At 43.2% G+C, this 13,938-nt stretch overlaps 1 protein-coding gene and 1 long non-coding RNA gene across 2 annotated transcripts in view; one reads left to right on the top strand and one right to left on the bottom strand.

Annotated features, from left to right (window-relative positions):
• Nucleotides 1–570: 570 nt before the first annotated feature.
• On the bottom strand, nucleotides 571–3,457 carry LOC146967372 (uncharacterized). Its single transcript, XR_015034418.1, has 3 exons — nucleotides 3,320–3,457; nucleotides 1,026–1,081; nucleotides 571–616 (listed from the first exon to the last, which is right to left on the bottom strand). It is a non-coding gene; the product is annotated as an uncharacterized LOC146967372 (long non-coding RNA).
• The window catches only part of LOC146967373 (proteasome activator complex subunit 4B-like), a 41,561-nt gene continuing 29,727 nt past the window's right edge, over nucleotides 2,105–13,938 (top strand). The window contains exons 1-11 of the mRNA XM_085761951.1: nucleotides 2,105–2,615; nucleotides 3,327–3,467; nucleotides 6,797–6,913; nucleotides 8,828–8,872; nucleotides 9,100–9,249; nucleotides 10,043–10,106; nucleotides 10,595–10,669; nucleotides 10,780–10,902; nucleotides 11,008–11,100; nucleotides 11,390–11,568; nucleotides 13,731–13,817. Of these exons, the coding sequence (XP_085618077.1) occupies nucleotides 2,422–2,615; nucleotides 3,327–3,467; nucleotides 6,797–6,913; nucleotides 8,828–8,872; nucleotides 9,100–9,249; nucleotides 10,043–10,106; nucleotides 10,595–10,669; nucleotides 10,780–10,902; nucleotides 11,008–11,100; nucleotides 11,390–11,568; nucleotides 13,731–13,817 (1,268 nt within the window). The 5' untranslated portion in view covers nucleotides 2,105–2,421. The remainder of the gene's footprint in view (nucleotides 2,616–3,326; nucleotides 3,468–6,796; nucleotides 6,914–8,827; nucleotides 8,873–9,099; nucleotides 9,250–10,042; nucleotides 10,107–10,594; nucleotides 10,670–10,779; nucleotides 10,903–11,007; nucleotides 11,101–11,389; nucleotides 11,569–13,730; nucleotides 13,818–13,938) is intronic.

Consider the following 13,938-nt stretch of genomic DNA (forward strand, 5'->3'; position numbering starts at 1 on the left):
GTGTCGGTATGTGTGTGCATGTGTGTGTGTGTGTGAGAGAGAGAGAGAGGCAGGAGCGGGGGTCATATATTACCCGCCTGTCTGGCGATGAACTGGGCTGCATATCTCCCAGCGAGAAACCCAGCTGGATGGAAGGAACTCTGTGCGTGTGCGTGTGTGCGTGCGCGTGTGAGAGTGTGTGTGTGTGTTGACGTCTCGATGCAGGTTTCCCAGACACATCATTTACACTCTTCACCCTCCAAACTTAGACACACACACAAAAACATGCACTCACACGTTGAAACACACACATTGCACTTATTGGCTGCCAGAATTTTCCAGTATTTTTGGAGCGAGAAAACTGGCATCACCATAAATCCCTGGTGGAAATTAGAAGCTTAAAGTGTGTGTGTGTGTGTGTGTGTGTGTGTTCTTTGGGACTGGACTTTCTTGACTTCTGCAGAGGATTGTGAGCTCAGAGATGAGCAAGCTGATGGAATACAAAAACATCTACCTCCAGTGGGATCATCATCTCTCTTTCCTGTCCATCTCTCGTCTTCCTCCATCACTTTCCTCTCTCTCTCTTTCTCTCTCTCTCCCTCTCGCTCTTCTTTCCTCTCTCCATTTGGTCTCCCTGCTGAGTCAAAGAGGCATCATCATCGTCCTGAATCATATTTTCCATCTGTAGAAGACTCCGCTTGTGGAATAATGAATCTCACAGATGTGCGCACACACATTCGTGCACACACGCAAGCGCCTGTGCCCATACAAACACACACACTCGTGCAAACACACACACACATGCACACAATTCCCACAAATTTAGTTTCCAGGTCCCCCAAAACATTACAAGGAAGAACAAATAAGAACAGACACCATGTTTCTTCCTGGATGCGGTTCAACATTGGAGACAGTGAAAACAGGTGCTGTCACTGCTCTGAGTCAGAGAAAGCCCAAAAGTAATGAGATCTGAGGGGATATAAAAGGTAAAGACTTGGGTGAGATTACTTGGCGAAGTCCAGCACGATTCCCTGGGGTTGATATACCTTGTGGAAGGCACACTCTGTTCTGGGATCTCTCTCAAAAGACTGTCCGTCTTCCTCTGTGTACATATAGAGAAAATAGTTTTAAAGGGGGCTCTCCGCTGCTCGCTGTCTCCTATAAAGGTGAGTTTGATTGAAGGCTATGGGGCTATCAGGGGCTGTAGTCAAAACCTGCAAAAGCATCCAGGAGACCTCTAGTGAGATTGAGGAAACAGGGCACTTTGTTACAATCAGGCAGCAGCTTAGCACAAGTCTGGGGTGGAGTGGCAGCAATTGCCCCATTTCTCTGAAAAGAACCAGAGCAAAGAACTCATAGGGCTTCTGCATTATGCTCTAAGCTCTGGCCGGGAGCAGAAAACGTCAGCGCTGGGCAGGCTAGACAATATCCTGCCGATCGACGCCGCACCACTCTAAGCATGAAGTGGTCAGAGAATTACATGGGCTTAAAGTAAAAGGATTTACATGGGGAGGGCGCACGGTAACGCAAGAATGGAGAGACCTGGGGATGTAGGTGTCATAAGACGGCAAAAGTAGACATGGATGACATGGGCAGGAGCTGTTGATGGGGACTGTAGTTTATTTATGTCAGTGCATGGACAGACAGATAAACAAACAGACAGACAGACAGAGAGTTGGATAAACCCAGCCCTCTGTTTATCTGAGTAGCAGGGCTGTGGGTCAGTAGAACAGGAGTGGGGCATTAATCCAGTTATCAGATCATCCTAATATTCTGCAGATTATCTCGCTGCACACGCACTCATCCAGCGCCTCTGGGATTTGTAGTCCAAAAAGAAAAGCCTTCCAGGCTTCCTCCTCCTCCCAGCCCACTTAGCCTACCCGATGCCCTCACATGAAAGCCTTCACATATCAAAGCCTTCACTTCTTATTAAACTCAGTGGTGCTGAAATCAAAGCCTGACCTTAAAGTATTGCAGCCTTTTCTTGCAACCTGTGGGCTACTCATTTTCACTGGACCTCCTGTCGTGCGTCACCTGCCGATGCACCACCAAACCTCCAGGCCTCTCACCCCTCTCACCCTCCTTCCCCTTTCACTCCCCTCCCCTCCCTCCGTCCCTCGCCACTCTCGCGCGTAATGCCGCCTGTGGATACCTGCGGTGTGCAGCGCGAGGTGACGCAGCGCCTTTACATCGCAGGTCAGAGCGGAACCGGCCCTCTGCGGCTCGCGGGGCTTTACGCAGCTCAATTAGCGTGACATACTTTCCCCTGTGATCACCGTCCTTCCGCCCGGGTTGCTGGACACAGCGGATTATGCTGCACTAACTTCGGCAGCGCGCCTCCCAAGAGCAACAACGTCCATTAAATAAATACGTTTTCTTTTCTTTTTTTAATTATTCTTTTTTTAATTTATTCAATACACTGCAGAAAAAGTGGGATACGCTATGACTGTGGACGAGGACATGGGCGGGTTTATCCCCCAGAAGGAGATCGTGTATAACGGCCTGCTGCCTTACTCGGACCGGTTGGACCGGGAGGCCACGGAGCTTTTGGCCGAGATCAAAGCCAACCTGTCCAGAGCTGTTGTCCTCAGAGAGCTGTGGCCCGGGGTCGCTTTCTGGTCCAGGAAACTCTTCTCGTAAGTGTCTGAGCAAGGCTGTTCTCCTCCGCATATACCACAAGTTAAACCCATAACTAGTCATTTGGGATTCATAATAACAGGCTATGTAGAACCTAGAAGCTCATTACAGGTAGTGGTACTTTAAGAGTCTGTTTTGGGTACTTTACACTGGATTAACTGTGCAGCCAGTGCAGCAAAACCAGGCACCACATCCTAACACATCATCACAGAGTTACATCAATAATACCTCTGTGTTGCCATCAGTGGCATCAAAACCGAAATCAATGAGCTTCACAAATAAGATATGATATTTGTTGCAGGGTAGTCATTAGATTACAGTGTGCAGTGTGTCTAGTTTCCCTTACAGGTGGCAAGAAGTTTAATAAAGAGGCTATTGATTTTTAGAAAGGCACAACCCAAGTATTCAGCACTAGATCTTTACAACACTTTAACAAATGGGAAATAAAGTGCCAAGAATATGTGTCATTAGGGTCTTTAAAGAAGAGACCACATGAGCCTGGGCTGCTGGGTCTGCCACAATAAAATATCAGGGCAACATGTTCTGCCCTTTAACTTTAAATAAAGGCTGTACTTTTAATTCACTTTGCCCACTTGGCCTCGATTCAGATTCAGAGAGGTTAATCAAGGCTTCATGTTTGGACAGTGGGGCCTGCGTATTTGCTGTGGTTTGAAACAGGAAATGATGCTCACCTTGCTCTCACCTTGCAGGTTTTTGAAGCTGTACGGCCGGAGGTTCAGCAAAGAGGACCACATCCTCTTCATCAAGCTGCTGTACGAGTTGGTCACGCTGCCGGACCTGGAGCCCTCCATGATGCAGAGCTACGCCAGGCTGCTCATACACCTCCTCAAGTGGGTGTGATATATATACCGACGACACGCACATAACCACATCCACACATGTCAGAAGGGGGTATCTGATTACCTTGCCCTTAGGGCACAAGACATCTGGATAGATACTGCATTGATAAAAGAAGCCAGTTGATGTGGCTCCGGCATCTGATCAGGATGCATCCGGGGTGCTTCCCTGTGGACCCCGGGGCAGGCCCAGAGCATGCTGGAGGGATTACATACACCGTCTGGCCTGGGAATGCCTTGGGATCCCCGAGGAGGAGCAGGAGGATGTGGATGGGGGAGAAGGAGGTCTGGGTAGCCTGCTGCTGGATGGATAAATAGACAGATGAGTTATAGTATACAGCACAGCAAAGCCCAGTAAAATCACTGTGTACCTATTAAAACATGACAGAAAAACTATTATCCCCCGATGAAAGCATTTTTGTTTTTTAAGACTCCAGGAAGCTTGGACACCCCTGCGTCAGCCTCTCCTGCCCTTTAGATATCCGCTATCCTTTAGTATAATGAGATCACCGGTGGTAAACATCGTTGTGCGACAACAAGCGGTATGCTGATGTCACGTCACATGATGTGTTAAAGTGGATTTTTCACTTACCCCTCTTTCCATTTGGAACGAAGCCACTTGGAAGTTTAAACAGCCTGCAGCGGCGAGAAAGCAAAATAAGAGTCATTGAGAAAGCATTCAGAGAGCGGATGTCTCCAACGAGCCCCTGTCAATCCACTAAATCTCTGGTTTTAATTACAGAAAATGTACACCTGCATCCAGATATGTGTCTGCGCCGAAATGAACAGTGATTGCTTTTTACCCAAGAGAGTGCAACACTATGGAAATAGCTAAGAAAACAAACAAAAACTAAAAAACTAAAACCCACGAAAAGTGGCTTGATCATTCTCCAAAGACCTTGATCTACACCTGAATCCAGATCTGCATCAAAAGACTAAACAACCTGCAATTTATTAATAAAAATAATATTAATTCCTAATTTCTGTTCTCTCGGGGGTTTTATGTTACAGTCACTTGGTCTGGTATCAACAGAAACTTATGGTTGCTAATGTTGGCTGACCTAATAATCTAAAATTACAGACATACTTTTCTGACTTCATCTTCATTGTAATACAATCACTCCACAGCATGTTTTTAGCATGTACCTCACTCTCTCTTTCTGTAATTGCCACTTGTGGATACAGTAACTGTTGCTTAGCAAAAGTTGCGTCATCTCCATTCTCTGGCTTTAAAGCAGCTGTGGCCGCATTGTGATTTCTCTGTTGCTGCATGAGTCATTTCCAAGAAAATGCATCTGGTAAGACCTTGGTTGTGTTAGATCTTCAGTTGCATGTAAACAATTTTAGCCTAGTTCCAAACCTCTCAGCCTGGCTGCAAAATGATGATTAGAACAACAGCGATACGGAGTCACACATAGTGGGCACAGAAAATAACAGTCATATGAGAGAGTCTTCAAAGTCTCGGTACATTAAAAGCATGAAAAGTAAATAGCACCATGTGCAGAAAACGACCCTGACATCATTAGATCGTTATTGGTGCATAGGCAGAGTTTTACTGTTACAGCAGGTCAGAAAAAGTAGGGACCAGTTCTAGCTACTTCAGATGCAGTTTTATGTTTTAATCCTGTGTTTTCCAGTTTGGGGGTCAGGCACCTTCCAGTGGGAGACAAAATAAATCACTTATTGGATGAATGATGAGGTAGGGAAGAAGAAAAAGCAATTCAGAGTTGTTGTTTTTTCACATTGGATGTTCAGTCTTTTGGGCTTTTATTTTTTCCCATTAAATTTAAAGCATCTGAGAAGTCTCTCTCTGGTGTACTGATAACAACTCATAACCATCTGAAACCCAGCTAGATGGCTTTGTGTAAAAGATAACAATCCAAGCAGATCGGGAACTGCTTTATTTTTTATGTGAAAACTCAATCTGAAATGAAGCTAGTAATTAAATCTGCTCAGGAATAAAAGGTAGCAGAGGCAGTGTGAAAAGAAGAGCAGACAATTTAAAAGCTTTGGTAACACAAGTCCTTCAAAGTTGTACAGGGCAAAAGGTACAATACTTGAGTAAACGTACTCTGTTACGTACCCATGCACTTATGCTCTCCAACAGAATCACTCAGAGTAAGTAAAAAAGACAGCATGTTGGCCTGACAGTACATTTATTACTTTTTTTGCTTTTGTCGTTCAAATCAGATCTGTCACTTTCTCCTGCGACTGCAAGATATTCTCCAAGACGGTCACATTCATCACTTCCTATTTGTCTCCACTTGTTTCCATGATTTCCACATCCATCACAAAACAACATCTTAATGTAGATGTCATTTGTCTGAGTGTTTTCCATTAGATGAAAAGAGAAAAATCTGGGCTAACCGTATATTAAGTGCCAGGTCTCACTGCTGAGAGATGAATTTGATACTCAACATCACGCATTAGGCTCTCAATAGGCTTTTTCTTTTTTTCATTCCTCATGGTGCACCGTCAGTTCGTCTTTTCCTTCATTTTTCAAATCTCCCCAATGAGAGTCTGTTCCATAGCTGTTAGATGAATGAGAGAAGAGGAGACAAGAGGAATCTGAGGCTGTGGAAATTGTGCATATTCTTTGGTGCAGAGTCTCTGAACCCTTCTGTGGGGTTTTATTCCTGTAAAAAATTGCCATTTAACAGAGAAGCACGCAGTAGAGTACAAGGAAAGCAATGTTAAAGTTTCTCAGGAGGATTAGACAGAAAACCTGCTTCGCTTTAAAGCTTATAAAGTACTCATCAGTGGTGCACCACTTACCATGCAGTTTAAAAGCTTAACAGGGTGTTTGAGAAAAAAAAAAATCAAGAGTTCTAGTAAAAGGTGACTTTACTTCATGGTTGCACAAAAAAACGGGGGAAAGAAACAGTTTTGTCAACTTCCAGATCTTAAATCTTCATTTTTCTCCACGGAGCTCCTTATAGGAGGTTCCCATTGTGAGTTTCTTACACCAGCTAAATCTACACATGTGAATTGCTAATGTCTGCTGCTGACAGTTCACTTACACTTTTCTGAAAACAAAGACTGACGGCGTTGTGTTTGCAGACATGTCTGAAAGTTGGCAGGATCGTGTCGAGCACAGCTTGCGAAGTAGTGACTCACTTTCCCGCAATTACAGACCTTTTCAGACACCCTGCAGTTTCTCACGTCAATATAATGTTATTACTGGGATTTGAGTTGACCAGAATTTTTTTTTTTCCCCCGCCTGAATGTTGTAATGCCAAGAAAAATCTGCCTGCAATAGCTTAATGGCTGCAACTCTTGTAAATAGGTTAAATGCATGATAATTGATTGTATTTCCCAAACAGGAAGAAGGAACTGCTGTCAAGGGATGACCTCGAGTTGCCATGGCGACCCCTATACGATCTGTATGACAGGGTGGTCTACTCCAAAACCGAGCACCTTGGACTCATCTGGTTTCCCAAGTATGTAGTTTTACCTTTACATTGGCTTCTATTCCTGAGAAAACCTGAAACACTGTATTGATTGGTGGTCAAATAGTTGGGGATCTGAGAATGGCAACTTCTCTGAATTAAAACACAATTAAAAATCTATCCTTTTTAAACTTGGCTTTAACTCAGGCTTACTTTCACTTGTATGATTGCTTTTGTTTTATTATCACTTATCACTCTGTTTTATTGCCTTTTGATCGTTCTTGATTAATATTGTTTTTAACTGTTTGATGTTGTTTTGTTCAGGCACCTTGAGATGCATTTTCTGTATAAGAGGTGCTATATAAACAAAGTTATTGGGCTATATAGCCTATTATTATTATTATTACCTGCTTTTATCTCCTAATATTTATTTAATGTAAATATGAGGCTGCTACCAGTGGCCGGCTAACTTAGCTTAGCATAAAGACTGGAAACAGGTGGAAACAGCTAACACAGGTGGCTAGGCTACTTCCTGAAGTAAAAATAAATAAATAAATAAAAAGCTACTTCCTGAAGTCATCCTTGGTTGACAGATTAAGATTAGATATTAGGGTATCACCAGAGCGATAAATCGATTCAGTTCGATTTGGGTTCAGTTAAAATATCAATAACTTTGCATTGAAATATGAAGGAGAATGTCAGAGAATTAATGCTGTAAATTGTTCCTGGGCCTGGTGGTACATTATTAAAAACATTAATTCTTACATTATGAATGCACGAAGCAGTTTTTTTTAATGCACTTTCTATTTCACATAAGCGTCGAGACATTATGCGACATATGCGTTGTTAACGTACCTCAGTTGTATGAATCGACAAGTACGGCCTCGCTTGCCATGTTGTTTGTTGCCCTATGGCGCAAGGTTAAGGTATGGCCGTGTAGATACTGTGCCTATGGCAGCAGGTTTGCAGTAATTTACTTACTTGTGTCGAGCTAATGGAGCCCATGATGGAGCCACATTGGAAACCACCCATGCGGAGGAAAAAGATGCATCGCAGCCGGCAGGGAAACTGGCTAACAGGCTATGCTAACGTAGCTAAGCTAGCTTTCTGTTGAAGCAGCACAAGCTGTCCATAAAGACAGTACTGTATGTGTGAACGTGTGAATCTGACAAAGAAACTGTCGGTTGAGTAAAAGATTATGAATTAAAGGTTGGTTTCTGTTTTATTTTTTTATTTAATGATTAAATTCACAGAAAATCTCAGAAGTCACCGGCAGCTATCGCAAACTTTTTTTTTTTTTTTTTTTTTTTTTAAGGTGGAGCGTTTAGTTGTGTTGTACTTAATACATTATTGACGTTTGGAACTCATACAGTGCACCTTAAATGTCAATTTGACAAACCCTTATAATTGTAAATGACGCATTTTAGGGATTAAAATGTTTACTATACATTTATTTATTTTTTTATTATCATATTTCATGATAATTTAAAAAAAAAAAAAAAAAAGGTGGGGCATCGTTCTGGTGATCGAATGTGTTTGACAGCTTCAGAACAGGAGAGTGATGATGATGATCTCGACACATGTGGATTTGAGTGGGCAGCTCCAGATGTGAATGTGTTGTTTCTTCAGTTTTTCCGTCTTTTGTGTTTACTCTAAATCAGTTGTCTTTCGGACCCATGGTTAGACACAGCGAGTCATTTTAAGATGTCACCTTGACCATAGGAATTGACACTGCTTCATGAAAATGTATGATTTGCCTGATTGAAAACAACCAATAGATTAAGTAGCAATGAAATTAATTGTTGGTTGCAGCCTGGATGCTGGAGGATTCTTTTTTTTTTTTTTAGCCTTAGTGAGGACATGTGGTTCTTGCAAGATAATTACAGCAGAAGTGCTACACACACACAAACACACACACACTCACACACACACACACTCACACCTCCTCTCTCTGCTTGTTTGCAGCTCAGTGGACCACATTTTGAAGGCTTTGATCAAAAGCTGCAGACTGTAAGTCTCATTCTGTGTGATCATGTAATTTGTGCACCGGATAATGTACCGCTTTGATCTCCAGTTGAGCTGTGTACTGTAGATCAATGTGTGTATTTGTGTCTCTCCAGCCTGTCTTTGCTTGTCTACATCTGTTTGTACTCATGTCTTCTCTTACCGTTGCTGTGTATATGTGTGTGTGTGTTTGTGTGTGTGTCTCTGTGTGTGTGTACTTGTGAATTTCCCAGGTATTTCCCAACACAGTCCACCCAGGAGATGCTGGATGAGTGGCGCCCCCTCCTGTGTGTGTTTGACGCGATCATGCAGAAGGCCATCAGCAACATGGAGCTGTTCCTGCCCACCATCATGCCCCCAGAGGAACACAGCCAGGGCTTTCAGTAAGTGGGCCAGTTTGAATGGCTCTGTTTAGAAAACCGGACTGGACGCCAAGTGCAGTTTGTCAGGGCCAGAGCAAACACAAAGGCTTTATAAAGTTTAAGCAAAAACACATTTTATAGAACAATCTCTGCCAAAGCAAAAGGTAAAAATGTCCCACCTTTATAATTTTGTTGTTAAATCTCACTATTTCACCCTCAAATGATTTGGTTGCATCTTGAGACTCTTGCATCAAACTGCATCGCCTTAAGTGCACATGGCATGCATGGCCACATTTACAGGCTCTGCAAGTGTTTATACTTTTGCACCTTTTCAATAAATAATGCTCCTCTCTTGCATTAGCAGTGCTTCCCCTCTCTTTGTTTTGCTTATGTTTTTCTTTCTTGGAAAACCTTCGCCGCCCCCACTTCTCTCTCTCTCTCTCACTCTCTCTATTGCACTCTCTCTCTACCTTCACTGTCGTGTTCCAGCGACCAAGCCTGTTCGCAGCGTTCAGTGAATTCTTTAGTGTATTCACTCTTTCACAAGCTATTTGTCTGGATTTACTCTTGGTTTCATCAGCGGTTTCTGCACAGTTTCCACAATACATCATCTTTAATACTCTATTTTTCCATTTCAGTTTTCTCTCTCTCTCTCTCTCCTCCAGTATCTACGGGGGAGGGAGAGAGTTCATAATATGGGGAATTAGAGATAGATGAGGGGGGATTCAGCCTCAGGTGTGTGTGTGTTTGTGTGTGTCAGCAGGTATAAAAATAATTGTTTTTTTTGTGTGTGTGTTTGTGTTTGTGTTTTCAGGTTGTGGTTTGATGAATTAATGAATCTTTGGATGTCAGTGCAAAATCAGCCAAGCTGGGAAGGGGTGAGAGATGCACGCACGCACACACACACAATACACACAATACACACACATCTTTGTTTTATCACATCTGTGGAGACCCGTCATTGACTTAACACATCTCAAACCTCAACCATCACAATTGAATGCCTCCCTCCAGCCTTTACCCTAACTCTTGCACTAACCTAAATCTCACCCGGGATAGATGGAGTAATTTGGAAACGGGACACTTCTCTATAAATATCCTGCTGATGATGATTGAAGTGTTGTGTTTAAGTATTGGTTTCCATTTAACTCGGAGATAAGATTTTCCATTTGTGTCTCCATTCTGCTTTCAGCCTGTTTGGCCCACTGTGGTCTGGCTGCACACACTTCCTCTCATCTCATCTCAAACATCCTCTCTCCTTTTTTCCTATGTGGATTTAATTCTTGGAATGACAGCCTTCACTTTCGGGAGACTTGTTTGCGCTCGCCGCGATTGTTTTTTCCAATTTTTTTCTTTTCTCTTGCAGCACCTAGTGAACCTGTTTGCTCGACTTGCCAACGACAACATCGGCTACGTGGATTGGACCCCCTACATTCCCACAGTGAGTCACAAGCAGAGTCTTTATTATGTGTCCAAGTGTGTCTGTCTGTTAATGTTTTTTTTTCTAATGCTCTCAATTGTCTGCATGTGTGTGTGTGTGTTTGTGTGTAGATATTCACCAGGATCCTGCGCAGTCTGAACCTTCCAGTCGGGGTCAGTCAGATGGTGGCACCGCGGTATCTCACCAACGCCTATGACATCGGACACCTGGTGTTGTGGATCACAGCCCTGCTGGTACACACACACACACACACACACAGTGCAGACTCTTTCTCATGAAAATCCATTAAATATATATTCCTGCTTCATTAGTTAACTACTTACCTTACATCCCTGCAGGGTGGCCCGGGAAACCCTGCGCAGAGAGAGCTGACCTGCCTCTTCAACAGCATCGCCTCCTTCTACCATCCCTCCAATCATGGCCGCTGGCAGGTAAGTTTCTCTTAATCACACACACACACACATGCACACACACCGAGTAAGTGGGGAATGCGTTTTCAGCTGCTTGCTGTCACACTCCTTTGATTTACACTCCTTCCTTCAGGACTTGGCTGGTTCTCTGTGCGCTAACAACACAATAATGAAATGCACAAGTGCTGGAGAAAAAAACAAAACAATATCACAGATCTGTTTATACGGCAGACTTCGGGAATGTGTCTCTAGACGATAACGGTAATGTTCAAAGAGCTGTTTGTGTGTTTGTGTATTTGTGTTTGTGCAGTCTCGACTGATGCGGCTGCTTCAGCGTCTTCCGGCCAGTGTCGTGCGCCGCGTGCACCGGGAACGTCACGCCGCGCCCAGCTGGATCACGGTGGTTCCTGAGTGTCAGAGGCTGACTGATGCAGACCTGCAGGAGTTCACTCGCAGCCTCAGCGGAGCCGCCCTGCTGGCCATGTTCAGGTACTGCACTTTTAGTAATGACAACTGCAATACAAACACACAACCTCACTTTTTCACACCAGCTAGAAAAGCCATGAAGTAACTGAAGTAAATGCAGGATATCTGTTACTACAATGACATACACAGCTGCATCCACATATCCACACGTATAGGCATACAGTACACATACCTATGTTAAAGGGATAGTTCAACATTTTGGCAAAATGGCCCATTGCCATAATCCTTATAGTCATAGCAGTAGGTTCATTACCTTTAATTGTAGGTGCAAGCTATTTTTAGAACTAAAACAACTCTGTCTGGTAACGTTGTGTTATTATCTCATAGCGTGGTGAATGTGCAGGTCACAACTTGTCCACCAGAGCGTTGTGGAGTTGTTGGATTGTGTATTTGATGAGTTTGATGCAAGAAATACCATGAGCCTCCGTAGCGTAGCTCTGAGCAGCTCACGGCTCTGCCCCGCTGTTCTAAAAATAGCTTGCACCGACAATCAAAGGTAACGAACCTACTGCTATGACTATAGGGATTATGGCAATGGGCCAATTTGCCAAAATCTTGAACTATCCCTTTAAAGACGTGTAAATAGAAATATCTGTATTCATACACATGTATAAGATTATATTGTGTATAATTTGATGACATAGTGAATTTGATTTAATGTCGGCATTGACAGACACTCTCCTAAGAGCTGGAGCACCACAATAACAGCACACTAACTCAGCATTGCTCAGCGAGGGATCTATTTATAGAGCACTTTTAAAGCAAGATATACAAAGTTTTAAGAAGATAAAGCACGATAACTCAACATAACAGACCTTAAAAACAAGAGAGTAGAACAAATTAAGCAGCGAATATTAATACAACAGTGTGGAAAATCATAACGATAGAGTGATAGAAGAATCAAAGAAAAGAGTGTAATTTAAGTCACACTGTGAAAACAGATTGTAAGACGATATATATATAAAAAAAAAAAAAAGACACAACACAAGTGGGAAAACCAAAGGAAATTATTTCTACTCAAGCAGAAATATAAAGTACTGTATGGGTGTCATGGGAGTAGTAGGTTTTGTTTAGATCCAAATCCATCAGTTAGAATATAGAGTAATGGTGAACAGGTTTCCTCATTGTAATTATAGTGAGGTTTTGCAGGGACAGTCTGGCGAAATAGTAGTGGCGGTGGGTTCACAGGAATCCACGGAGCTGAGCAGTCAAACAAAATCCAAGCTGGCAGGACGAGGCAGGAGCTGAGCACGGCAGGAGGCAGGAGGCAGGAGGCAGGAGGCAGGAGGCAGGGGTATGGATCTGAAGCACAGGAATAACAGGATTACAACAAAAAGACACAGAGAAAACAGGTAACAAACTGAGCTCGGACATCGTGTTACTACCAGAACAAAGAGCGGTGGGTCGATCTGGTCCGACGTACAGCAGCAGGTGTGTGTGGAGACTGAAGGGAGCGGGATCCAGGAGGCCACGCCCAGTTGACACACACACACACACACACACACAGATGCAGGCGCAGAGTACAAAGCGGGAACAAACAAACATATGACAGAGGAGAAAAAAGCGGAGAGAGAAAAAAAACCCCACAAGGTCTGAACACCAGCAGTGTGAGCATCCTGTTGCACCGTCAGAGCCAATCAGCGGTCTTGTTAACCCACATTTAATGACCAGACGTTTTTTTCATCTTTTTCAGCAAGAACTTTGCTTCACAAATAGATTCCTACTGCTCGTTTAGTTTTCCACCTCCAAGATTTCAGTTTAGTTTTCGACAATTATGTTGTTTTTTTCCACCAAATATCAAAGCCACCAGAGCCCTCCTGGTAAGCTGGTGATCAGCAGGGCAAAAAATCTGTCTGAAAGGGAACATTTTGGAGGCAATTAAGTCATATAACACCATTATCTCAACTGCATTTTATTATAGCTTGTATAACTTGAACTTTCAGTCAGATGTAGCCGAGTTGTTTTTCAGAGTTTCAAGCCATAAATGATTAAATCTGTGTTTACATAACGTAAACATGTCATTTGACCCACTGCAAGCCCGGCATTGCAGTCTCACAAGCCTAATCTGGACAAAGACAGGTCATCTGTGATTATCTACCTGACTGTGTGTGTGTGTCTGTGTGCGTGTGTTTTGTTTTCATGTGCCCTCCTCTGGTGACGTGCAGTAAAACCGGCAGCACGGACGCAGCCTACGCTCTGCAGAACCTGGCTCTCCTCACACCAGAACTCGCCATAGCACCTGTTCTTGAGAAGTAAGTGTTTGTAGTAGATATCTGCTATGAATCATGATTCAAATATCAGTGTTTATATCATTTAATTCCTATAAATTAATTCACAATCAAAGACATGTAAAACATAATTTGACATTTTTGG

The sequence above is a fragment of the Trachurus japonicus genome, chromosome 19, assembly GCF_045865225.1.
Source record: "Trachurus japonicus isolate A0001 chromosome 19, Traja_1.0".
NCBI lineage: Eukaryota > Metazoa > Chordata > Actinopteri > Carangiformes > Carangidae > Trachurus > Trachurus japonicus.